This window comes from Haliaeetus leucocephalus, unplaced genomic scaffold (assembly GCF_000737465.1).
Source record: "Haliaeetus leucocephalus isolate CR32 unplaced genomic scaffold, Haliaeetus_leucocephalus-4.0 Scaffold273, whole genome shotgun sequence".
Classification (NCBI taxonomy): Eukaryota; Metazoa; Chordata; class Aves; order Accipitriformes; family Accipitridae; genus Haliaeetus; species Haliaeetus leucocephalus.
The window spans coordinates 11,392,195-11,419,825 of NW_010972709.1; the positions used below are offsets into that span (position 1 = coordinate 11,392,195).

General features: G+C 40.0%; 1 protein-coding gene across 1 annotated transcript in view; it reads left to right on the plus strand.

The window, feature by feature from the left end:
• The first annotated feature begins 233 nt into the window (after nt 1-233).
• Nucleotides 234-27,631, plus strand: part of STK4 (serine/threonine kinase 4) — a 48,682-nt gene continuing 21,284 nt past the window's right edge. The window contains exons 1-11 of the mRNA XM_010569800.1: nt 234-248; nt 301-395; nt 2,634-2,714; nt 3,567-3,695; nt 6,208-6,322; nt 6,864-7,028; nt 7,438-7,605; nt 8,172-8,309; nt 8,957-9,085; nt 11,384-11,570; nt 24,990-25,147. Of these exons, the coding sequence (XP_010568102.1) occupies nt 234-248; nt 301-395; nt 2,634-2,714; nt 3,567-3,695; nt 6,208-6,322; nt 6,864-7,028; nt 7,438-7,605; nt 8,172-8,309; nt 8,957-9,085; nt 11,384-11,570; nt 24,990-25,147 (1,380 nt within the window). The remainder of the gene's footprint in view (nt 249-300; nt 396-2,633; nt 2,715-3,566; nt 3,696-6,207; nt 6,323-6,863; nt 7,029-7,437; nt 7,606-8,171; nt 8,310-8,956; nt 9,086-11,383; nt 11,571-24,989; nt 25,148-27,631) is intronic.

Consider the following 27,631-nt stretch of genomic DNA (forward strand, 5'->3'; position numbering starts at 1 on the left):
GGCGGCGCGTCCCGGGCCTGAGGGGTGTGGGCGCGGGGCCTGGGCCGGCGGGAGCGGGCAGCCGGCCGCGCTGAACTCCTGCCCCTCCGCCTCTGCGGGCCCTGCCGCCGCCCGAGCCGGCAGGCAGCGGCTGGAGGAGTGCCACGGCCGCGGGGCCGGTGGCGTTAGTCGCTTCGCACCGGGACGAAGCGGGCAACGCCGGTAGGTCCGTGCTGTGACAGCACCGAGCACAGATGGTGGGGAAAATGGCTTAAACTGAAATACCGGAGCCTGCGGAGAGGGCGCCGGCGGCTGCGGAAGCTCACCCCGGTTAACGGGGCTGTACCGAGGGGTGTGCTGACCCGTGCCGGTGTACCGACAGAGCCCCCCGGTAACGTACCCTTCCCTCTCTTCGGGTGAGTTCCGTGCAGATTGATTAGCCTGCCGGCGCCCTGCCCGGCCCTGGCCCGGAGCCTGCGGTCCCGCTGCCCCGCGCTGAGCCCTGGCACCCCGGCGAGGTGCGAGCCCGCTTCACGGAGGGGTTTCGGGGCGGCCTCTGAACGAAGCCGTGAGCCGGCTATCGCTGAACGGCAGGCCGCAGCGGAGTAGGTCTGCGGAGGGGGTAGTTTGGAGATCGGCGGCAGTTCGAATGAAGTGTCGGTCTGTCAGAATGCTATCAGTGCTTTGCAGCTGGGTCCCAGGGCACGGTTTCGGCAGGGAACAAAGGAAGCTGCTGGCTCTGGTCTTCAGTGACATAGTCTTTTTTTGTTAAACAAAACAGTGATGTGTCTTCTGTTTTAAAAAAAAAAGTCTGTTTTTATTCTGTAATTGCTTATGTCCGTGTTTAACTGGAAGGTGATTCAGATTAGATGTGAATAACAACTTAGCCGAGCTTGGTTTTGTGTTGATGTTATATCTGTGTTGTATAAACATACAGTAAAAAGGCGGAGTGTGTCTTTGACAGCAGCAAGTGCGCTGGACGAACTGGACAGTGTGAACTAATTGCGCTCCTGGACTATAGCAGAAACGAGGTAGTTTGATGCAAGTGCAGTAGTTGCCTGGTTATTGTGTTTGGGGGTGTGAGAAGCCTTTAAATGGAATTTAGGCCTCATCTTAACTTCAGCAGGAAGGATCTGCCTCTTGCATTGCCACTTTTGGGGCTTCTTGGAAATGGCGGCTTGTGTGGTTGCTGATAGTTTGGGGTTTTCTTCCCCCTTTTCTCCTCCTTCCACACCTTCTTCCCTCCACATTTTCACAAGGACAAGTAACATTCTGTTGGTTAACGCTTATCTTTGCAGGGAAGCTAGTGACTACTTTCAGTATTTCACCACTTCCTGAGTCTGCTTCTTTATAATGTTTCCTTTGCTTCAGGAAGCCATTGTATGTAGTCCATGCGTGAGCTGCTCCTCATGTATGGCTTTTGTACGTGAACATAATAGCCAGGAACCAATGAGTGGTTTCTTGCTCTTTCTGAAGAACCTGGGGGAAAAAATTACATATTTAGTATAAAAATTAGCATGCCTGTGGCTGGAGTCATGGTCTTTGACAGCAGCAGTAAGAGCTTTCAGTAGTAATTGGCAGTTGCAGGTGACCATGCACGTTTCATTTCAAACACTGCTCGCTGTGAGACCAGTAAGTTCTGAAAACTCCGAGACTAATAAGTTTCTGTATTTCAAAAACGCGTATGAGCTAGTTTGGGGAGTTTGGAGGATTTTTTTGTTTGGGTGTTTTTGTGTTGTTTTTTGTTGTTGTTTCAGGTTTTTTTAGTTCATGTGAAAATGAAAGAGCACTTGTTTGTGGGCTATTGGATACTGTTTGTTCAACAGTAAAATACTTTGTTTTCAGAACTTTCTTTTTTTTACGTAGTACTCAGCTGTTTCAGGAGGTTTCTTGGTGAACAGCTCTCCGGTGTGGTACAGGTGGACTGAAACAAATGTGGTTGATCTTCTTGTTGCTTTGTGTATGGAATCTCCCTGAAAGTTGTACTGGGGGTGAGGGGGCCTAAGTGCAGGAACACAGTACGTAGCGTGTTTTTTTTCCGCTAGGAAGTATTTCAGCTGACTCTTATTAGCAGTGTATTTAAGAGTGATGGACCAAGCAGCATTAAGATCCTGAGTCATGTATCAGTTTCTTTTCTTTTTTTTTTTTTTTTCTTCTGATAGGATATTCCTAGTATATGTCCAGGCCCACAGAGTCAAAATCTGAACTTCCGATGTTAAAAATGTACAAGCGAGATCAATATTGCCTCCTTCCTCCCAACAAATGTATTCCACATATACTTAAAGGCATAAGGGAAGATGATGTTACCTTTTGCAAGGCCTTAGTACATATCCTTCCGTACAAGCAAGACTCTGCAGTGCTGTGTTGGGATTTGACCACCAGCATATAGATCCTGAGATGTGTTTCCACCAAGAGCAGCGGTAGATTTGTATGCCCGATCAAATTCTGTTCTCTGTAATTCCCAGTCCTCTTTTGCTATTAGATACTAATAGTATTCAGTCACGTGGTCAGGTGAAATAAACTTACTTCGTAATAAATTTACTTCATGCTAAGCCTTGCGTACCTTTAAGCAGTGCTATTTATTCTTCTGTTTGAACACAGCCCAAACTGCCGTAAAATTAAATGTAATGATTTGTCTATTCTTACATATACAGGCAGCTGAAGAAGTTAGATGAAGACAGTTTAACCAAACAACCTGAAGAAGTATTTGATGTATTGGAGAAGCTTGGAGAAGGGTATGTGTTCTATTACAATGTGCCCAATGTATGGTTCTCTAAGAACAAATCTGCGTAATGGGTATGTGTTCAGTGGTCTCTTTTTTCCCTTTTGTCATGATCCCGTTACTGCAAAGGTATGTACCAACATAGTGACAGTGTTTGGCTAGTAACAGAATAAAGAATTTGTTTCCCAAGGGTAGCATATCTTAATCCAAACAGCTTATGGCTCAGTAGTAGGGAGTTAAAACATTGTTGAAAAATGCCAGTCTGGACTTGATAGGGCTCTGTGGGAACTCAAGAGGTTTTGTAGTTCATCCCTGGTACCTCTTGCAGAAGATCCGCGTGGTGGAAATGAACTGTTGCATTGTGCCACTTGGTAAGGCAGAGCAGCATGGGAACGCTCGGTGAGTGACATGTTTGCCTTAAGCAGATCATTTGAAAAAACTGATTTGTAAATCTGCCTGGCTGGTGTAAGTAAAGAAGCTGGAAATAAGGCAGATAATATCTGACAAGAACAAGCAAACCTCTGTGACCAGAGCTGTAGTTCTTACTGATGCTCAGCTGGTACTGTATGTTGGAAAAAGAGAGAATTGTATTTGCTGGATTTGTGTAAAAGGCCATTGCAACGCTACGGGCAGTGTAATGGTGGTTGGCTCTTTTCTGACCATCTCAGTGAGCTGTGACTTATTTGTGGTATTACAGTGTTTAGAAGCTAGTGGACTGATCATTTACATTAAAATACAAAATATTTTTAGCAGAAGGATAGTTAATTTTTTACCTGTTGGCTGCACTTGCAAAAAGCAAAACAATAACATTTGCATTTTAAAAATGTTGTTGTATTAATTGTTTGTTTAATATCTTGTTTCATAGTTCCTATGGCAGTGTCTTCAAAGCCATTCATAAAGAAACGGGTCAAGTTGTTGCAATTAAACAAGTTCCTGTGGAATCTGACTTGCAGGAGATTATAAAGGAAATATCCATAATGCAGCAATGTGACAGGTAAATGTACACTGCAAAACCCGTTATTGGTATGCAAAGAAAAGTATTGTCTATGATCTGGCATTTAATCAAATAAAAGCCATGATGTTGCCTTAAATGTTTTTTAAAAGGCCGGACTTGTACGATCAAGTTACCTCGTATCAACTGAGTCATGTTAACTGACCATTTGGGTAGTGTTAATCCAAGCAAAGGTAAGACAACAAAAATTTAGCTTGCAACAAGAGAGCATTAAGCTAAGTTGAATAACCTTGCACTTGCTGCCAGCAAAGAGCCAAGCGTGTGAGCAGTTACTGCTGATCTCCCCATGCGCCATCACTTGTTGAACAGTGGTAACTTGATTGTGTGCTAGAACAGCAGTTCCCATGCCCAAAGGGTTAATGAATTCTAAACAAGTTTTGGTATGGACATAGAAAACTGTTAGAAGAGGGTTTTTCATTTGTTTGTTTTTAAGGGGCACGTGGATGAGAGCCACTAATGCATGACTGCTCTTGCATGTGCATAATCTACATGCTGTCATCTGCTTGGGTGGCACAATTGTCCTTCCCAGCCATTTTCTGCCTGTGCAGGTTCTAGTGCAGTACATGCTGTCTGCTGATCTGAGCATCCCCAGAATAACTTGCTGGCAGCTCTGCAGGCTGATGGTTGGCTCTCTGGGTTGTCTTTGCATGTTTCTTATGGGAAAAGGTGTTGTACTAACTTAGCTAATGAAGAGCTCATGGGTGTAGAAGACCTCCTCTCGAAGTGTGTCCTAGGCTGAAAGTTTAAAATACACAAATTTCTTCTGGTATTATGAATCTAGCCTTAAGAAACACTATCTTGATGGACTTCAGGCTTGGAAAACCATATAAAATAAATTACATTAGCAGTATAAAATTATGGTCCCAGTCATTTAGTCTATTGCATTTCACTTGCACTATCTTTAAATGAAGGTGACTGGTGGCAGACAACAAAATGTAACTTTAAAGTAATTTGTTTGTGAAAAATCTTACTGTGTAAGTTGGAAAGCATTACTAGGTGTTTCTTTCTTAAATTTATGTCATGGTTTAACCCTAGCCAGCAACTAAGTACCACACAGCCACTCGCTCACTTCCCCCCCACCCAGTGGGATGGGGGAAGAGAACTGAAAGGAAGAAGGTAAAACTTGTGGTTTGAGATAAGAACAGTTTAGTAGAACGGAAAGGAAGAAACTAATAATGATAATAGTAACAATAATAAAATGACAATAATAATAAAAGAATTGGAATATACAAAACAAGTGATGCACAATGCAGTTGCTCACCACTCGCTGACCAATGCCCAGTTAGTTCCCAAGCAGTGATTCCCCCCCAGGCCAACTCCCCCCAGTTTATATACTGGGCATGATGTCACGTGGTATGGAATATCCCTTTGGCCAGTTTGGGTCAGCTGTCCTGGCTGTGTCCTCTCCCAACTTCTTGTGCTCCTCTAGCCTTCTTGCTGGCTAAGCATGAGAAACTGAAAAATCCTTGACTTGGTAGAAACACTACTTAGCAACAACTGAAACCGTCGGTGTGTTATCAGCATTCTTGTCATACTGAATCCAAAACATAAAACTATACCAGCTACCAAAAAGAAAATTAACTCTATCCCAGCCGAAACCAGGACAATTAAATACTAACTTTGTAAGGCCTAAAATGAGACCTTGCAGTTATGAACAGCAGAGGGAGTGAATCACTGGAGCATCACGTTTTCTGTGTGAGCATTAAGAGACACTGTGCAGTGTGACTGACTTGGTAGTTCTACAGTTTTTCATTAGAAAATGTTCAGCAGAGAATAGATTAAGTGCACTTTTGTTCCTTAGCTCCGTTCCCATAAAATCAGAAACAATCTTTCTGTTAGTTTTCTGCTTTATCTTTTCCGGAGGACAGATGGTTGTTCTGACCAATATACTTTACTAGGTTGTTTGCTTTTTGGGCAGCCAGAGAGCTGACTGTGAGAGACAGTCTTAGGTTGTACTGGATTCCTAAAATACATCCTGGACTAAATTGTAGAAACAAGCAGGTGCATGTAGTAGTCAGGGAACATTCCTCTTAACATGATAGCTATTTTCCAGCAAACTCTGGACCTTATTTAATGTTTCCATTTGGTTGCAAATGCTCTGCAGCAGCTTTACCAGGGACTGCCATGGTTTGTTTCTCATTCCCTTGTCCTGCCTTCTTGCTTGCCACAGCACTGACCTTGTTGTAATCTGATTCAGGGAGCTAAACCGGATTGAAGGCTAATCGCTCTTTATGTCTATAGGATTTATTTTCAGACAGTTTAGCTCCCTGAACTGACTTACTGGCAGGTCAGATGAGCACTGCTGTGGGGAAGAGGCTTGGCAGGACTGCAGTAGCCCTGTGTGAGTTCAGACTGTTTTGGATCAGGGTTTCAGTGGTACTTCAACTCTGAATTTCTAAAACTTAGGGACTCTGTGGTGCATTTTGCATATTCAGTTATGTTGGTTACTGGTATTTGACCCTTTGTTTTATTCTCCTTTTTTCACATTTCATAGTCCTCATGTGGTGAAATATTATGGCAGCTATTTTAAGAACACAGACCTGTGGATAGTCATGGAATACTGCGGCGCTGGATCTGTGTCTGATATTATTCGATTACGAAATAAAACTGTACGTCCTTTCTCCTTTGAATGTATGAATGGGAAATATGGGTGTCCAGCAGCTCAAGGAAGCTGAGTAGTGGGGGCATAATTCTCACGGTGTTCAATGCCTGACACAACTGTTGGCCGTAACTTGAGATGCAAGTCCTTTGTTCCTCTGAAAATGAGAAAACTGATTACGTTATCCAGGTAACCAAAACTTGATCAGTGTAATCAGTGGAGCAGATTTTGGTTTGTTGGCTTTCCTGAAAACCTGGACTGATTCTGAATAACAGACTCTACTTTGTCTTACTTTGGTTATTGCAGGATAAGAATTACTAGCTGAGAAAGGGTTTTGTTATATGAAATAGGGTATGTGTGTATATGTATGCTAGTTGTAATCTAATTCTACTACATAATGCTGTAAGTTGCTAACTAATTTCTCATTAGTATGGCAACCTTTAGTGAAGGGAATTAAATGGCAATTAGAGAATCTCGGGAAAACAGACTGAAAAGCAATAGTGTTACATCTCAGCAACTGCTAGGTTGGCAGTAACTCTTCTTTTCTTTAGCTCACAGAAGAGGAAATTGCTACAATAGTGCAATCAACACTGAAAGGACTAGAGTACCTGCATTTCATGAGGAAGATACATAGGGACATCAAAGCTGGAAATATATTGCTAAATACAGAGGGACATGCTAAACTTGCAGATTTTGGAGTAGCAGGACAACTTACAGTAAGTAAAACCGAGATGGTTGCATACACTTCACTTTATCTTTTAAACCTGCATGCGAGTGTGATGTGCTTGTGCAGACTTTGAGAAATTGTTCTAAACTGGTTTTTAGCACTTTACATCAACATAATGAGATACTAAAACAGCAACGCATTAGAGCAGAGCTTCCTCTGTGGAAGCCACTATACCTAAGTAATGGTTTGCAATAGCATTTACTGTTTTATTCAGGATATTTGTAACTTCTGTACACACATTTCAATTCCTCTTTGCAGTCCTCCGTATCCCAGTCTTGCTGAATCTAATAATGCATGTGCATGCAAGTGGAAGATAATTAGGATGATAATTCATTAATGAATGTTTGTGGCTAATACAGTTGCCATTGTCTGGATCTTTATCCTGCTCTTCTTCTCAGGACACCATGGCAAAGCGGAACACCGTTATAGGGACCCCATTTTGGATGGCTCCAGAAGTGATTCAAGAAATTGGGTATAATTGTGTTGCAGACATCTGGTCTCTGGGAATCACTGCAATAGAAATGGCTGAAGGCAAACCACCATATGCAGATATTCATCCTATGAGGGTAAGGACTGTGGCGTTTTAAAACATATTGCTGTATGTAAGGGTCTTGCTACTACAGCTGGTTGAATAATATAGCAACATGCCATCTTGCTTTTAATTTAGAGTAAATGATTTGTTTTCTGTCAGTTCTTTGTACTGTTGATTAAATGAAAAACAAGTCTTTGAGAAGGAGAATCTGCAAGGGAAGGAAAATCACGATCATTTTCTGTTAAGACATAGCTGAAGCTCCCTGTGTTGGGTGTGACGAAACATATTTTCACCTGTATTATCCAAAGTGATTTTTTTTTTTTATGCAAGCACAAATTTTTAAGACTTAAAATGGCAGATTCACACCTTTTGGGGCACATAATGCCTCAGACAGAAGTGTAAGCACCTGGTGAGAAAAGTCTGATTTCTTGCTACTTGATCCCTCTGAGCAAATTTGTGTATAATATTGGCACAAAAGAAGCAGCAAACTTGAAATGTCTGTCGTTCTTTAGTACTGGTGTATGTTTGTGTGTATTTATGTTGTATTGTTGGAAAGCTTTAAACTTTGTTTGGAAATCTGGAATATTCTTCTGTTTTCAGGCAATTTTCATGATTCCTACTAATCCGCCTCCAACATTCCGGAAACCAGAGCTCTGGTCAGACAATTTTACGGACTTTGTAAAACAGTGTCTTGTTAAGAGCCCGGAGCAGCGTGCCACTGCAACACAGCTTCTGCAGGTCTGCCTTTTCTTACAAGAATGTAAGCTCTAGAGAAGGCTTGCTAGGGTAGGCAGTGCTGTGTGTCTGTTGAGATGTTGGTTTAATTTCTTGCTGCTCCTGCTCACTACAAATTTTACTTTTTAATACCTCACTTAAAAAATCTTACACTCAACTTCAACTTTTCAGTTCTTCTCTAAGAACCAGTCTAACTTCAACTTCTTATCTTTGTCATCTCTGGGTTGTTTTTTTGTTTGTTTGGCTTTTGCAGTTGTTTGGGATTTTTTTACTTTAAAATTGTCACCAGCACTGCCAAGAAACTGCCTCTTGAAACACTAAAAAGGGGAGGCTAAATGAAAGTGATTGCTCTGAATGGTCTAGGCATGGTGATGATCTGTGTAATTGGTTCTCGACAGCTAAGCTGCTAAAGAAAGAGTTGTGGGAGGGGAATGAGCCCAAGGTCTCACAGCAGTAGTGCCTTTGGAGCATGATGTTGTTTGGAGGGTGGGAGGTCTCCCTCCTGTGCCAGACAGAAGTATTGAATTTTTATTTTAATAATGTATTGAGTTAAACCTTAATTTTGATTGGAGGTAGGCCATAGTAACAGTGTTTTACTGTTGTATCTTGGTTCGGATGCAGTGCTTATTTGTTTTTAAAATACTTCCCAGCATCCGTTTGTTAAAAGTGCCAAAGGAGTGTCAATTCTGCGAGACTTGATTAATGAAGCAATGGATATCAAGCTGAAACGTCAAGAGGCGCAACAGCGTGAACTAGATCAGGATGATGAAGAAAATTCAGTGAGTATTTAATAGCAACAAAGTCCAAACTCTTGCTCCTTTCATAAGGCTTATCTGCTTTGTTTTTTGCAATATTTTGTCCAATTGCCTGTGGATTTGACTTAGTTCTCGAGTTTTCTACTTTATGACTGCTTAACCCGATGCTTGGTTCCTGCTCAATCTTTTTATTTCAGTGCGATAGCCAGCATGTATGGCTTACCGTTTAGCTTTATAGTGTAGCTTGAGACCTGTGACTGAATAGGTCTACACAGTAGCGTATGCAAAAGACTTGATACATTTTCCCAGTTGGATTATATTATTTATGCAGTAATGAGACTTCTTCATTGTAGACTCAGGTCTTAGACTGCTCTCCTAGTATGAAATAATAATATCATCTGTGATGCACTATGATATAAGTATGTTGTCTTGTTTTACTATTGTTGTGCTTTAGAACCCCCTTTATAGAAACTTTCTACTACACAAGAACAACCGACAGAAACCTGAGGTGAGGGCATGACAAGCGTTCAGGGGATTGCTGTGAATTTAAGTTCGGGCTCCTTGTTTTAGTGGTTACAGCATGTGAATATGGAAAGCATGTTGAAAGCTGTTCTTTGAGCCTCTGCCTGCTTCAACCTGAATAAATGAAATCGTCAACAAAAGACATTGTATGCCTGTCCTTTTCAGAGGTTAGACTTGAATAGCATGGTCCACACTATCTGTGCGGAAGACATTGTTCATCTAGTTTTCCAGTTTAGGACCACCTATTTATTCAGTGTGGAAGTAACTTTATTGGTCGTGGTGCCATGATGTTGACTCTAAGAGTATTGTCCCTACCCTCTCCATTTCTGACTGATCTGGAGTCACATTGGTGAGAGATGGTGTCTATGTAGTGGAGCTAAATGGTCTCCATCACTGTGTGTGTTTTTCCCAAAGCTTCTCTACTCTGTGTCTGCCAGCAGAAAAGGATTCCCAAGCACTTCCCAAGTGCTGTGGAAATTTCTGCTGTAGTCTTTTGTTAAATGATGTGTAGCTAACAAATTTATTACTTCCTCTCACCCACTCATCTCCACATAAAATTAATTTTCCTCCATTAACATCTTGTGTAGTGTTCTCCTCCTCTTGCTATTGGTTTTGAGGTTGGGAAGTAAATTATATAGACACCCTTGACAGAACAGATAAAATGTATGGAACACCAGAATGTGGAGTGGTGGTGGTCTTTCCTTCAGTGACATTGAGATGGAGTATTACAGCTTGATGTGCAAAACCTGTGTTCTGCCTCTTAACACTAATGCAGATCAGTAAGCCCATGGTCACACGTAAAGAACTGCAGACTTTGTCCTTATAACAAAACATGAGCATCTCATCCAAGGTGAGATGCCTTGAAACTCCGCTGTAAACCTAGAAAGTGACTTCTGTTCTTGCCGTTTGAATAGCTGGTCCACATTTCCAAGAAACTAAATAGATTGTGGAAATTTTGACCTTGTTCTTCATGAAATCCTGGTCACAATATATACTTGGTGAAGCACGTGCCACTTAATCAAACTACTACCTCTGGCTAACATAATTACCTGCCAGGAAGGTGTCCTATCAGAATTTGTTTCAGGAGCTTGTGTTTTCCTGCAGAGTCAGTCTCATGAGCCTTGACACCAATAATTCAAAGTTCTATAATATTAGTACCTGTTAACAAATGGAAAGATAAGAAATAATTTTAATCTGAAAAAAATGACTAGACTGTGATAATTTATTTCAATCCTTATTTTAAGGATTTGCAAATTCAGTTAATTTTTCTTCAGTGCTTCTGAAGTTTGTAGCAAGTAAAACTACCTAAATGTTAAAGACAGATTCCTAAAAAACAGGGTGATCATTTTTCTTCAGTGCCACATGCACTCCAGACTTAGACCTGTTGCTGTCTAATAACTAATGTCTCCTCAGTGAACTGTACCACTTGAGATAGGGAGTTTAGATCAGTGTTTAAAACTGCCAACATGAATAGAAACATTAATGACTGGATGAGTATTGTAATCTACTCTTACAGACAGGTCACCAGGTCAGAAATGAGATGCAACTTGCATTGAGAAGCTTCTGCTGATTATTTATCTGTTCTCTTATTTATCATGTTGGCAGAAAAGTATGAAGACTTTTCATTACCTGTTTGGAGATGATAGGGAGAGAACTAAGTGCATAAACCAAAATGTCGCTTCTATGTGTATTTGTGAAAAACTCTGAATTAATAAGACTTGCCAGTGTCCTTGAATATGGACATTCTTCATGGGACTTCACCACAGTCAGTAAAAATGTATTTACGGCATCCTTGTACAGGAAGAAGATGAAACTGATTCGGGTACCATGGTGAGGGCGAGCGGAGATGAAACTGGTACCATAAGAGCTGTCAACACGATGAGTGATGGAGCCAACACAATGATAGAACACGATGGCACCTTGGAATCCCAGTTGGGTACTATGGTCATAAACACAGAAGAGGAAGAGGAGGAGGGCACCATGAAAAGTAAGACAACATCTTTAACTTCTAGAATATTACTTAGGACCTAATGTGAGCCATGATATGTATTCCTAACCTGCTTTGATAGTTTTGGTAGCTTATTGTGATGTCTTTTGGTTGTAGGGAGCTAAAACTCTTAAGGCCAATGCCCTCTGGCAGTAGAGAAGAGACACCCTTTCTAGGTCGAAGTTTCAAGCCATTCTTTTTAGTCTTGCCCTGGGTATAGCTGATGAGTTGTGCACAGTTTCTGCAAGCTTCTGTGCTGATCAAATTAGATCTGATTCTAGCTAGTATGGGGTTTTTTGTTGGTTCTTTTTTGTCTGTTTTGTCTTTTTTACAGAATGTAGAGGAGGGAGACTCTAGCATAGGGTTAATAAAAAAATCGTATTGCTTTAGAAGGTGATCTGGCTGTAACTTGGCATCTGAAAGCAGCAAGTCTATTTCAGAACTGATGCATCAAATTAAGGGCTACATTATGAAATGACAAACACCTTGCACATTTCAAGCACAGCAAGGCACGCAGTGGGAGGAGCTAGCATCTCTCTAGACTTGTGTGTTTCTTTAGTGTTACTTTAATCACTAAGGACAAATGAATAAACTGTGTGTTGTTCTTCTGAGACATTCAAGTTGAAATCTGTTCCTCCCTAAAATAGAAAAGCTTACTAAAACTGCAAACCTTGTCATAGGATGTAAGATTTGAAATGATGTGACTTTGATCCCTGATAGTCTGTGGAAGACCTCACAGCTTGAGCTGGAAAAGGGTTAAAAATGTTTCTTTGATTAAAGAAATGGCAGGGAGAGCCTCCCTGGAAACGTATGACTAGAAGAAAAAGAATCTTTTCTCAATTATGGATTCTCATAGAAATCCTTTCCCACTGATTGGGTAGTCTCAACAGTATTGAGGCAGAGGCACTCATAGATGACTCAGCTGGCTAGCATAGATGTTTGCTTAAGGACTGAGGAAAATGCTGAGTGAGGGCTCAGTAGTAAAATATGACCATTGTAGGCAAGGCTTATTCTTTTGGCTCTGCACTGCTTCCAAAGACTTCCTTGGCCATCTGATTTTGAATCTTTAGCTATTGTCGGAGAGGAAAAAATTCTCAACAGGAGTTTGGAAAAATCCTTTTCCCAGGAATTTCTGTGTTGAAAGCTTCTTCCATGTGGGGGTCCTCTAGAGCTTGTGGAAAGATACCAGTTTTGAGAGTGAAATTTCAGCAGAACCCGTTTAAAGAGTTTTCCAAACACTGATTTAGCACATTAAAAAAACAGAGGTGTCGGCCCATGTAGCAGCTTGTGGCAACAAAGATGATGGAGTAATGCCATTGGGTTTTGTGGAACAAGGTAGCTCTAGCAAGGGGACAGGTGGATGCTTACAGTACCTAAAAGGTCACCCAAAGAGTGGGATGTGTTAACAGCCGTAAATAAACCTAGTGAAGTTGCAGTTTCTTTACAAATTCTAGACGTTCTAGACAACGTGGTTAGTTTCTCATCATCAGTGTGTATTGTTCCAATTCATGATTCACAATAACGGATGTTTTACTGTCTGGGGTGCTCCTGCACTGGCTACTAAAGGTGCATAAGTAAAGTGCCTCTTCAGTTTATCTTCCTGTGTTTATCTTCCTGCTTATCTTCTCACAATCTTTTTAACCTTGCAGCGCTTGTAACTCAAAAGCATCGAAAGCTCTCTATGAAGTAGTGTACGGAGTTTTGAGGCAATGCCTTTGATAATACCTCTTTTGCAAGGACATACTCTCATTTTGAGTAAAATCAGTTATGAGGATATAGCAGTGTCCTTAATATAGTGTAGTTTCTAACCTCAAGAGGGAGCTCCAGAACAAGCTCTTAGGAGCTCTAGATCTCTGTGACTAGAAGTCGAGTTTGTCTTTTAACCCCCCCTTAGACTTCAGACTTCTTAAAAACGCTTTGTTCTTCAACTGCAGCTGTGTAACAGTATTCAAAGCTGAGTATGCGGCAGAAGTGCTTGAGCAGCTCTGCCTTCTGGAGAAAGCATTTTGAGATCCTGGGTGCAAGTGGTGGTTGGCACTGGTACTGCTTTCATGTCGATAGGTTTCACACAGTAGTATCTAGTGAAACAGAGCTGCACTCAGCACTCTCTGCTGCAGGTTGTGCTGCATTTTAATAACTTGTACCTTGATTCCAAGAAATCTGATGTTAATAACAATTATTGTACCAGACTAAAACTTAACTTTTCCTTAACACGTTATTCTCCTCCTTACCCGGTAGCATAATTCTGAAATTCTGGCTGCTGCACAGAACAGTTGTGTTTGCTTCTTGGACGCACTGCAAGGCAGTGTCTTTGAGCGGCTTACCCTTCATGTGAATTGTGTATAGCTCTGTTTTCCAGCTTGCTGTTTCCATATTCATGTTCTCATAACATTCAGTTAAATTGATTTAGCTGTAAAGCTCATTGGTCTGCTGCAGAACTCTCTGGAGCAAGGTCTTTTTGTAATCTTAAATATAAATGTAATAATGCTGTTTGGAAACCACTGAGTTTGAAGAAGCTTCATTGATTCATATTTTTAAAGATGTCTATATTTCATTTGGCAGCTTGTGTTATGACTCACAATAAAACCTGTTTTAAGTCAATAAAAAAGTTCTGATTTTTCTTGCATGGCATTAGTAGGAGAATTTAGCTTCCCTAGGTGTCTTGGGCTTTTTAACTGCAGGCTTCTGAGCTTGTGTCCTAGCCCTTACTTCTAATTTAAAAAACTAAGTCTGTGTATTCACCAGTTTTTGGTTTGGTTTTCTTTCTTTTTAATCTAAAAAAGTGTTTATAGGACATTGAAATACGATGCTTTAGGTAAGATTGTCTTCAAAATCTCCAGCAAACAACTTCCAATAACCTTGAAAGTGATTCTTGCGTAGATCGTTTCATGACTTTTCAGGCTCAGAGGAAAAGCATTTTTAAATTCCAGTATTTTACATTGTAGGGGAGGTTTTGTTTTGTAGTCAATTGAGCTGTAATTCTGTTTGCTTAAATTCTTTCATTTGCTTGGCTTTTTTCTGGGCATTCAATATAAATACTCAGGCAGCATTAAAAATGTCACTATGATATTCTGTTATGCATTTTGAAAGCACTCAAGTGATTGCCTGAAACCACAGATACTAAACTGTGCTGTGACACGTTTTACTTATAAATCGATTGCTAACAGATTACTTATGGATTGCAGTTAAACTATTCCAGGAAAACTTTGGAAGTTGCTGAAGAACTATAGATGAACAATGATTTGTAATAACAGACATTTCCATTGTGCTTGAGAGCTGGAATAACTTTCGAACTGTTAATATGTCTGAAATAATCTTTTAAAAATTTTTCTATGAGAGAATATATAGTGCTAGTAAACAGTGCAGCATTTTTCAGTCTATTTTTTTGCTTTTTCTGCTTTATTTGCTGTAGGTCTTTAGAAAGTGGAAACTTGGCATGAGTTTGTCTCTTCGATTTAAAGAGTGGAACATAATTTTATAATAAAGCAGATAAACATATTGCCTTCCTTGGACACTGCAATACAATCAGATCCAAGTGAAATAGGATCTAGTTTGTCTAGTACTATAATCTGTCCTATTTCCTATGTTAAAGTGCCTCTTGCTTGTTTAAGCACCAAATAAAATGACACTGGAGAATGTAGAACTGCCAACAGTGGCGTGAGTTGGGCTGTCTGGTTTTTGGGTCAAAATGAATGAGAGATCTGGAGTTGGTGGAAGAATTGTGGGTGTGGGGTTTTTGTTAATGTGGCACACATTCAGTAGAGCATCTGGGGCAGAGGTAGACCAGAAGCTCTAATAACGCTGTTGCCTCTACCTTGATAATGTAATGTGCAGGTAAAAAATTTTAATAGCTGGTGAATGTGTAAAATAAAAAATTGTAGGCTTCATTCTTATAATATAGTTAGGCGTGGTTTGGGTTTTGTTATGCTTTTACCATGCGCGCACTGCTAAGCATGGTTGTGTCCTTTTAAAAACAAACTTCCCCTTTTGAGGGGAGATTGAGTTTCACTAGCAGATTAAATGAGCTAAGATGCAAACTTGGCAATTAGCTATTAGAAAAATAATTCAGAGTAAGCTTGTTAGTCTTGGTGCCTTTGTGAGACATCCAGTGGGTGACACTTAAACCTGAACCAGAGAAGTGTTACTGCCAAGACTCGGGAAACTTTTTTTCCCCCACTAATGAACCTGTGATTTTTCATGTGAAGCAATGACTGTAAAAGCTGTAATGTGAACAGCAGAATGAATATGGATGGCAGAAGGTTTATGTGACTGCATTAATATTATAATTTAATAAAGTATTACTGGTATGTAGCTGAGGTGTAGCTATAGGTGGTGTGATATCAGTAGTTATCCAAAAAGTGCGGATGCATGTTATCCAAATAGCTGATGCAGGTACTGTAGAGAATAGCTCCGCATCTTGCTGGGATTTACATCATGTGTGCGTCAAAGCTATTTGGATGTGTTTTGCCTCTGGTTTTCTCCATAGACAATAGCTCTTCATAAGCAGCTTCCGACTACTTAGTGTTATTAAGGTCCAGTGGTACAGTTCTGTGTTCAAAATAAATTGGTCCATTTAGGCATAATTGGACCATAAAACACTCTTAGCGTTATTCATTTAAATAACACTGTTTATAGAAATACCTACATTGATTAAATTCTTCTCAAACTGTAAGAAGCATTGCACTGCCACTCTTGAGGTGTGGAGAATACAAGTCTTCACAGATAAGTCTTCCAGTTGTGTTACTTTTTGACTTTTATCTTAATAGCAGCCTTGCTGGCAAACTTGACATAAACAGTGGCCAGCACAGTTTGTTTAAGAATATCAAGTTGTGCACATATGCAGACACTATTTTTGAGCAATGGGAGGAGTTTTATAGGCTGTGATTTTGTTGTGGGGGTTTTGCTGTGGGTTTTGTTTTTTCTGCTTGAATAGTGGTAGGCTAGTGGACATCTGTGCAGTGGGCTAGCAGTTGAAGTAGTGGTTCTGTGCGGAATGAAGCATGAAGAAAAGTTAAGTTTGGGATCTAAGTTGGATGCCTGTCCACCTTTGGTTGTCCTGACAAAGCTTTGACAAAGCTTTAATGCTAAGACAAAGTTAATAATCTGTTTATATTTTCAGAGACATTGAAATTGGAAAAAGAGATGTATGTGTTTAACACAGGTATTTTTGTTGTTCCTAACACTTTATTATTAAGAACTCCTGCATTTGTGATGATGGGGGATGGAAAGTAGGGGTATTTTTTTTTTTTTTTTCTTGGACAGAAGCATTGCCTTGAGGAAGATGGGAAGTATGACTAACAGAGTCCTGAATAGCTAGCATACAGGAGGCAGTATGTTTCAGGAGACTCAATCAAGAGACAGAGTAGTAGAAAATCACTTAGTAAGTGTATCTCCGTCCCACATGCATGCATATATTTGCACTTACAGACAAACTGTAACCTACCTGTCTCTTCTAAGAATACATTCACTTCCTACTGGATCAAAATAAAACCTGGAGAAAGCTTTTCTCCTGAGCAGGAATGAGGAAAACTATAAACTCTTAAATTCCTTAATTGCAGAAGTTTAAAACCAAATTTATTTTTACCAGCAGATTTTCAAGCTTCAGGAAAAAAGTGTTCATTGCCTTGTTTTGTATTCTCTCTAGATAAGCAAATGAGTTTCCGGGTTATGAATAGAAAGGGTGTTAGCAAATGCTTATGTGGTTATATGCCACTGGGGGAGCCTGAGCTGTTCCTCACAGCATGCTGGACTTGAAGACTGCATCCCTGGTTGCTTCTCATTAAGACTCATCAGAACCTGAGCCAGATGATGCAGGATATGAAATGTTCACTTCTTGCTTGATACATCTTCGTATCTCGCTGCCTGTGTCGCATACTGTGGTTACTGGACTAAATTGGCAATTCAGCTAATGAGGTAAAAGGCATAAGGTGTCCACTTGACATGAAAATTGAAAAATGGAGGAAAATTTGTGATGGAGGAAGAAAGCTGCTGTATATTTATCATCTTTTCTGAATTTTTATGTAAAAGATCCAAAAGGAGGTAACCTGGTCTTAAACAGCTTTCATTACTGTGAGGATTTCCTCCTCTTTCAGAAAGTCCTCCCTTGTATATACCACAGCTTTTGATGAGTGTTGGTACTCTTCTCCTTAGATAACTTTGATGTCTTATATTCATTAAAAGAGATTGGTTAGGATTTGATTTTTATGGTCATTTAGGAGCTCCTTAATAGCAGGACCTGTCAGGTATGTTCTGCTTTGATTTAGTCTGAGATAGGCCATAATTATGGGAAGACTTGTCCTCATAAGCTTCAATAGATATGAAGTGTTATGTGGTCTGCTTTTAATGTGAGGAAATCTCAGCTTGTGTTGCCATGGGGTGAATTCATTAATGATGGAGCACTTTTTGCTCTGGTTGAATAAATTGGCATCTCTGCTCTGCTGCATAAAATGACTCAGTCCTGTTCATACTATACAAATTATGCTGTCCAGCTGCTAAAGTTCAGCTGTGATCTCTAAGAAATAGCCTGAAGCAAATAAAATTGCAATTCCATTTGAAATTTAATATTAATGAAGTGTTGCTTGCATATAATCATCAGGCACTGTTTTGTGCATCCTAAATACGTGTACATTTTCAATCTTAAAGTTACATAATTCAATCTAAAGCAGGCAGAAGCTTACTGAGACTACTGGGGACTAAGCCTGTTACGTGAGAAGTCAGTGAAAGGTCTATGCTTATTTAGACCACTAAAATGAAAGATGACGTTGGATATGACAACTCCTAAAAACAAAACAAAAAATTAAAAAAGGGCAAGGAGGGAAGGTGAACACTGTAGAGGATGATGGTTTAAATGCTGAAGAGCTGAGGTGTGCTCAAGAACAAGTGCATATACACTGGCTGCCCATAAACTTCAGACTGGAAATGAGAGGGTTTATAACTCAGGGGAACAGCAAGCCTGTCAACAGCAAGGACAAAGCAAGCCAATTGCTTTACAATAGATCTTGATCACTCTGTGAAAGGGACTATATAATCTTGTATAGGATAGCAAAAGACTATGCTGCTTGTCCCAAGGCATCCTTTCTGGCATTATGTCTTGACTAAAGGCAGTGATAGCTCTGCTTTCTTCAAAGTTGATATGAGTGCTCTTTACTGCATCTCTGCAGAGCTGTTTTGAGCTCCTGCTCACAGGGTTGCAACTTCCTGAGCTTTCTGCAGGGCATTCGTTGATACTTTCCTAGCATTAAGTCAACTTAAAAATTTTTGGTCTTGTTGCTTCTGACACCTCATTCTCATAAACGCAAGTATTCTCCAGAGCTGAGGCCAGTTGTATCTAAAGATTGCAGCCTCCTGAAACCTTGACAAATACATATACGTGTACCAAGTATCATGTTTTAGGTTGATACTGCTAATGTAGTAATTAATCACTTCATTGTTGTTGATTTACATTACCTTCTTTGTAGATGAATTTGTAGCATGATCTCCTGGACTGTTCCCAGCCACAACTCTAGCTCCAATTTTTGTGATATAAGGGAGGAAATCTCTCACTGTGGCTTCAAGAATAGGTATTTTAAGTATTAACTTTATAAACTGACTTGAGTAAAGGGCACACAAAATGTGTTCCTGAGGTTATCTTTCTCTCATGACAAGCTTTGTGACTCTAGAATATTCACCCTAGGTAGATAATAGCAATCTCTTTCAAGAGGAAAGAATAATAAAACAAGGATTATTCTGCTGTCAAGTTTGAGTAGAGAAGAATAATTTTAGAGAAAAGCAGAAATTCTAGTTTCATTACTCAGCAAGCTTGTTCAGATAGATAGAAGGACTTTGTAAATCCCACTTTGCTTTTGAAGGTGTCCTTTGAAGCTCATGAGCTTCTGAAAATTTTCAATTGTGAGAGCTAATTTGACAAAATCAACAAAATGAGTGCTTTGATTTCTGGGACTAGATGATACTGAAGGATCTGGTTTCAGGGATGTTCTCTACTACTGGGGGAAAAAAAGTAAATATCTTGCTGGTTTAATTGACTATGCTGTTTATTCTTTATTGTTCTACTTTCTCTGCAGCATCATATGGAAATAAAAATGGCTTGAAGGCTCTCCACACCTTCTTTGTCATCTTTTGCTTGATGTAAGGAGGTCCATATGCTGCAGTCAGCTACTAAGACTGACCTCTTCCATTCCCTCAAGTATTCAGACAGGTGACATTTTCTGGGAGGGAGCACACTGCTTAAGTTTTTCCTTAAAACTTACCCTTGCTGTAGCTTGGCAGAGGTGAGGATCCAGTATGCTAAGGCCACTGGCTGTTGCTGATGTTGCCCTGCTGGCTTTTTGCAGTGCCCTGCCGGTATCTGTCAGTTGTCTTTTGGCTTGTCTGGGCTGTTTGTGCTTTGGGTAAGGACTGTCCCAGCTTGCATGGTACCAGATGCAGTTGGACTTGCTTTCCACTGCTGAAAGGGTAACGCTATTAGTGAAATCAGTAGTAAGCGTAGCATGCTGCTCCTTTAAAAATCAAAATCTAAGGGTATATTTGTTGTTCACAATTTACAGCATTGTCTACCTTTGGACCCACCAATTTCACATCTTTTTCTGTTTTCATACGCAACAATATTGATGTTCTGAACCTTTATACCAGACAGCACTTGTGAGTTTTTTTGCGGAGGGCTTCTGCCCTTTACCACATGGCAGGCTGAATGACGATGGGTCCTCCCAGTGCCTGTGGCTCTGTACAGCTAGACCAAACCTGTAATTCTGCAGTCAGCTGGACTGGCTCCAGCAGAGCTGTGGTGTTCCATTTGTGTAATTAATACAGCTCCTAAAAGATGACTGAATATCTAAATGGTAGACCATTAATGACTCCAGGGAGCTCTCGCGGTTCATCCTTATAAGCAACTCTTTAGGTTCCGAAATAAATGCATGGTGAAGCCTTTCTTGTCACCACAGGGTGACCTTCTCATAAAAGGCTCTTCTCTGTCACAGTTGTGATCTCACTTTCTGTCAAATGTTCATATTTTAGTCTAACCCTATAAAACTAGAAAATTAAATGCTTTTTGGCACAGACACGTTTAGTGCACTGTCATCTTTCAGCAGCGTCTGCTTCTGCAAATAGCAGTGATTGATTTTTGTCTTCAGCTGCCTTTTATCAAAATCTTAAAGATATAGCGGTGTGACTCTTGTGTTGAATTAATAGCAGATCATTTTTGGAAAGATGACACTGCTGTTAAGTGCCAAGATTGACGAAAAGAATCCAGTCATGCTGGGATGATAATTTATTTGGTGTAATGTCTGTCTGTCTCCAGGAGGGTTTCTGTCAGTCTTGCTGCATACACACCCCTAGTAGATCATAGCAGCAACTAAAATTTCAGACATCTTAGATCTGTATTCTGGCTATTTTTCGTTTTATATTATCTTTTTTTTTTCCATTTTTCGTTTGTCAGTTAGCAATCTCAATTTTTAGCAGTTTAAACAAAAACCAAATCAATGCTAAATAAAGATGCAGTGTTACATGTTGATGTGTAGAAATGTCCTAAAATTGATGACTAAATGTTGCATGTGTTTGAAAGGCCCGAGGTGACTGCAAGGTTAGAGGTGTCTGACAGTGGGTGTGAAGGGCATGAGTCGCAGACGAGCTTGGCTTGGCAGGGAGGACCTCTGGGAGTCATCAGTCTGGTTCCCTGTGCAATGGCTGGGACCAAGTGCAATGTCAGATCCGGTTGCTCAGGGCCTTGCACAATCGTTCCAGCCCTGCTCCGTTGCACAACCATCCTTGTTGTGAAAACTTTCTTCCTTATGTTCAGCAGAGTTGCTCCCTTGCTGCAGTTCAGACTCTTCCTCGCATCCTTTCACGAGGGAGAGTGGGGCTATGATGGCCTGCTGGAGTGGGAGACCGCAGCTAGAGCCTCTCCTGCCCTTCCCAGGCTGAACAAACCCCCTTCCCTCCCACCCTCTCAGCATGGCAGAGACCCCTTCGGTGTCCTGGCAGCCTTGTGCTGCAGCCCCCCAGCTTTTTGGTCACTTGTACTGCTGGGGCTGAAAATCTAGTTGTACTCTTCGGGATTATAAACTACCCCCACCACTTCATGTGCTTTCTTTGTTGCTTTCATTTCTGCATGAAAACAGAAGTTTTATTAAATAAAGCTTGGCTTTGGATGTGCCTTTCAATAATTCAGTGATGCTACAATAGGTTCTTGTTCAGTAGATGTAACTAGTCGTTTACAGATATTGCAGTTCTTAGTAAAATACAAGATGTGGGGAAATGAGCATGATTATTTTAAGTGACACTCTGAATTAAGCTCTGGTATGAGCTAACAGTCTTTAAAAAAAAAAAAAAAATAGAAAAGAACTGAATAAGCCAGTGTCACTGGAGTGAAACACTTGGTTTCAAAGTCTCCTGTGCTGCAAACAATTGTTTTCAAAACATAGAGCACAAGCTTGATTTAGATTTTTTTTTTTTTTTTTTTTTTTTTTTTTTTGTTCCCTTAGGAAGCCTGAATTACTGAGACCTACGCTGGCTACTAGTAAGCTGTGTATAGATTAGCCTAGGTAGTTCTGAATTCTATTTCTACAAAATTTGTTGGTGTTAAACATGATGGGGCATAACAACTTACCTCCTGCTTCAAACAGGCTGTACTGCAGCAGAATACAAGGGGTGTATTTACTTCATTCTAAATAAATGTTTTATCACTTAGCTGTAATTGGATTGCTATTGTATTTCAGTAATTATTCCCAACAGCAAATCTGTTTTCTACTTTGCAGACGTGTCTCTTCCCTGACTGACCTTCACGCAGCCTGTCTGAAGGTGTCTTTCTTGATCTAATTCTGTATGATGAGTTTTTTGGTTTTGTTTTTAAAAGAGGGGGAACTACTGCCAGAGTTAGAATAATTTGTCTTTGCTCTAGTTGTCATGGTGCAAAAGTATGAGCACTTCAGTTCATGTTGAGCTTTTAGCTGACCCTGGAGAGGCAGTACAATGCAGTGCTTTTTCAAAATGCATGACATTTCAGGCTGTGTAGAACCACACTTCTCTCAGTATCACAACCCAAATATTCTGCCAAGTTTCTCATACTTTGTGGAAATTTGTTCTGTATTTAAACATGTCTGTAGACAAATAACTTCCTAAAGTATCTCATAGCTGACCAAGGAATTCATACACTTGTCTGATGATCAGACAGTGTCTACCAGGGAAGTTCTGGATCACTGGATGGCAATTTTATGTGCAAGAATAATATTTGGTGATTAAATCTTAATGGGTTTCCAGAGTAGCTAATATTGTTTCAAGAGGAAAGCACTGCTGAATGTCCTTAGTGAGGACTGTCTTGTGACAGCCTGCCTTCTGGACAAACTTGTGGAAGAGTCAGTGTTACGCAGGCCCCGCAAACCCATCAAAGGACGGCTCCACCCATGTGCTTGTCTGAAGCTCTGAACTTCTGGTTGATTGCCTGCATGACAGATTATTTCAAATGTATGGCATTCAACAGTGAACTTACTTCCACAGTCCAGAATTAGGCTATTCTGATGCCATTTTCTGTTAACTCTAGTTCTAATCCTGCTTTCTGAAAAGGATGGTTTCTGCATTGCCTAAAACATATGTTTCAAGTATGAGTAACCTACTTCAGTGCCTAGAGAACCATATTTTATCAGAACAAAAACATTTTACTAGGTATTGTTACAGTGCTTACTTCCATTATGCTCACAGGTCTTTGTGAAGCATTTTATCATGGTGAGCAGTACAATGGCATTAAGCTGCGAATAGTCTTTAGCTGTGTTTGCAGCTGTCACGGTCTTGTGGTGCAGCCCTGTTGAAGCATGTTTGCTGTGCAAGCCTGCCTCTTCATTTAGATTGCAACTCTTTACAAGTTATTAGCTGCACTGTAACTCAGAGGACAGGCCAGTTTTAACTGTGAGTAGTCCAGGCAGCATCTGATGCTGTACTAGTTCCGCTAGTAAAGAAATCTTCCTTTGGAGATACTGAAAGTCTTTTGATCTTGACTTGCTGTGAAGATAAATTTTGTGTTTTCTTCCTGTATTGGCTTTTATGCTGTCTGTGCTAGGAATCAGTATTTTCATCCTTTCACTTTTCATCACTTCCTTCCCTATTGCGTTGTCATCACCCTACAGCTGAAGCTGCCTTCTGTTCATGGACCCCACCTCCTCTCTCTCCAAACAGCACTGGGGATCTGCTTTGATCTGGGAACTTGTGACCCTGCGTTTCTTCCTTCAGTGATGGAAACCTGTTTGCTGAATGGATTGCTAGATTTATTTGCATGTAATGGTACTTAAATCACATGAGCAGGGGTTCGGATGGTGTGATGGTTAAAGGAAGAAGGGATACATTAGTGCTCGTATCCCTAATGCCACCAGCTATGCAACGTATCTGGGCACCCTGTGACAATGTAGTTTTACTAGCTCGTTGCTCTTAATGGATCAGCAGCATTCCTCCTTTTCATTTAACTTTTGGTTGTTCTAAAGAATAACTTAGACAAATGAGAATAATGTAAACCTAGTTGTGCTAAAGCTTTGTGTTCTTGGCTATATCCTTTCTTCTATCAGTATGTGTGGATTTTTTGTTATCAAGAATGATGCTTGGGAGGCTTATGAGACCTGCTCTTACAAATCAAAGTATTCATATTTAGGGGGTTATTTTGACCCCTCTGTCTCTCTTTGTACCCTTGCCCATTTCTTATTACCCCAAGTTTCTTAAATGCAGTCTAGAATTGAATGGTTAATCTATATATCTGGCTTATTCAAGTAATCCACTAAGAAAGTGTGTTCAGAGGAATTAACTTACAAAAAGAAAACTAGGACAGTAAACTTGACAACTTACTAACTGACTGTTTATGAAAAGAAAAAAAAGCTTTGCAAACTGGTTAATCCTTTCTGCCCAAGAAATTTAGAACTTGACTACTTCTACCCAAGTTATGTGATATTTGTATGGTAGCTGTGGTCTTTGAAAGCCTTGCTTTTTGTACTGTTCCATTCATAATATAAAAATGAGTTTCTGCTTGTAAAACAACACTATTTAGTTTTGAAACTTTGTGTATTTTGCAGTGCATGCAACCTCACTGGGATGAAAAAAGAATCCAACCTCTCTAGTTGGTAGCAGTTTAGTTCTAGCATTCAGCGCATGAAGCTTGGTTACCTGGTAGTGTGTTTTGATGGATTGGATTGCAGGTCTAGAGGCCAAGGCCTCCAGCATTGTAATCACTTGTGTGGTGGGCTTTAAGCATCCCTTCTCCGGTTTTCTCACTGTACAGCCAGTTTTATGATTGAAAAGCTGCTGAAAAACCAGTACTTTAGCAAGTACTTTAGCAGTACTACGTGATTTAGTGTGTGCTAAAAAAATAAAATCACTTTTGGGCATGATGTAAGGCTGTATAACTGAAAATATATTTTTCAAAACTGTTTTTTTTATTTTTAATATTTCCAGGGAGGGATGAAACGATGCAGCCAGCCAAACCGTCATTCCTTGAATATTTTGAGCAGAAGGAGAAGGAGAATCAAATCAATAGCTTTGGGAAGAATGTGTCTGGCCAGACAAAAAATTCATCTGATTGGAAAGTACCACAGGATGGAGACTACGAATTTGTAAGTCTATACTTTGAAATTCAATCGTTGTGACAATCTGTAAGATTTTGTCAGAGCTGCTATAAGATTATTTCTTGTTTTGACAGACTAATGGAAACTTGAGGAGATTCTAATTGCTAATGCATTTGGATGGGGCATTTTGAAAAACTCATTTTCTTTAGGTATTTCTCAGTAATCATAACCAGTCATTATCTGTATAGTTTCCTTGTTTAAAAGCAAACAAACAAACAAAAAAGCCTGAGGACATGAAGGTACAAGCTATCTTGCTTTACTTCCCCATTATGCATTTAAAATAAAAGAATAGAATTCCAGATGGCAGTTAGGAAATGCAAATCCTTGATGTGTAGTGTTTGACAAAGAACAGTGTTAGAACCATTGAATTTCCTTGTTTTTTCTCAAGCTTTGGCACTGGGTTTTGTTTTATTATATAAATGTTGAGCTTGTCTTCATTTCTCTTTCAAGCCCCCAGTTTCAGTCTTCCTAACTAAGGTTCACACGCTCAGAATTTTCAGGAACTTTTCAAAAGTCCAAAGAAAGCTCTCCTATTCATAAATTTGATGTAATTTTTTGTGAGGATGGAAAATTTCTGGTTTGAGTTCAAAATGCCAGAAGATGAACGCTCTGCTGAACACCATTCCCTCCACTGCATTTTCTTTCAATGATACTTCACTGCAAGCACTTCTTGCTTTAAGTGCATTGTGCACCCTTACGATGTCTGTTCATGTTGCCCATGGTTTAGGTTGTCACGCTGCATTCAGTAGTTGGTGAGATTCACTCCACCTTCACAAAGCAGTGTGGAAAGCGAAATCCCTTTCCTAGTCACGACTTGAGGAAATGCTTTACTTTAAGTCTGGAATAATAGCTGGAGCTTTTCATTCTCTTTGTACGGATTGTATAGACTACTGCTATTACATATATTTTGTTGTCTTTGCTGCTGTATCTCAGATTTTCTTATTTAGACTGAAAAGGATGGCTAGCTGAGGAGAGCTGTTCCATTCTCTCTCTTGTAGCCCTTTGCACTACAGTTATGTTTAGCCTGAAGGCTTAAAGTCACTGCATAAACATGTTTTGCAAAAATAACCTGCAAGCTGCATGTGTATCACAGGGTCTAGGCCAAACACGTGATTCCAGTCGAGTCAGATACTTTATCTCATTCACCTTACATGCTGTAATTTAATTTAGTGATAAACAGTTATTTTTCAATGTGTGGTATTTCCGAGGAAAGATGGGCTGGTTTGGAGTATCTTAGAAGTCTTTTGTAGTCTGCAGAAGATGGCCCAAGGGGAAATTTGCTGTAATTATTTTACTTTCTAATTTGGTTGATAACAAGTTTAGCAATTATCCTTATTTCCACTGAGTAGGATGTATTCCACCCTGCATACCATGAGCCTTAGGTGCAGGCTACACCCAGTGAGCAGCACAGGCAGCATGGATGACACAAGGAAAGGTCGGTGCCATTCTAGCAAAGAGGACCTACAAGTATTTTTAGAATGTGGAAAGCAACTGTTTGACATGCATGTGACCTTGTTTACTGATTTCCATTAGTACTGAAGTATTGCCATGTGCATAGATTACCAGTGTGCTGGAAGCAATAAAAGCTAGCAATAAAATGGGATTTGGGTCACCTTCACGTAGTAATATGTAGAAATTTTCCTTCCCAGCTGTATGTATTTCTCTAGTTCAACCGTTATGAATATACCAGCCTGTCTTGCGTGCAGATTTTGTAACAGAGTTACTTTCTTTTCTGTAGGATAAGAAAAATGCTTGAAAGCAACCTTAATAAATACACATGGGTATTTGTATAGTCCTTATCTGAGGGTTAGTAACAGGAACCTCACATTGTGTAATGCCTTCAAAGACTTAAAACTGGGTATTTCTCCCATTTGGCTAAAAATGGATCAATTTGATGGCTAGCTATGGGTAAAAGTAATGTTTATTAATGCTTTATTAATTGAAATCATCAGTGCAGTAAGCATTGTGGAATAAGAAAAAAATACATTCATTAGGTGTATCAAGTACATCTGTCCTAGGCTTCCCTGCAGCTATAACTTATTTCTGCATTGTCAAAGTAGGTAGGTTTAAGCAGACTTTTTCTATAGAGTTTGCAGGATTCCAAGTAGAGATGAGATCACTGAGGTGCTGGGTGAATACTAGTTTCTCCTGGGCCTTAAGAAATGATTGAAATATTATTGCTTTGTGCTACTGCAGAGTAGATAAATATGCCTTGTCTTCTGTTCTGTATTCTTCTCCTTCCTATGTCACTAGCACCTGGAATCTCCTGGGTTTTTGGGGAAAAAAAAAAAAAGCAATATTAAATTACAAAAGATTTTTGCTCTTTTCCCCTGTGGCAAAACCATTTGACCTTTTCTTGACTAACATTGTTCCTCTGAAGCAGGCAAATAAGACACTATTTATATCATGATGGCAATGTCATGTTAAATAAGGGTTAGATTGAGTCAGCCCCATCTGCTGCAGAGCAGAAAA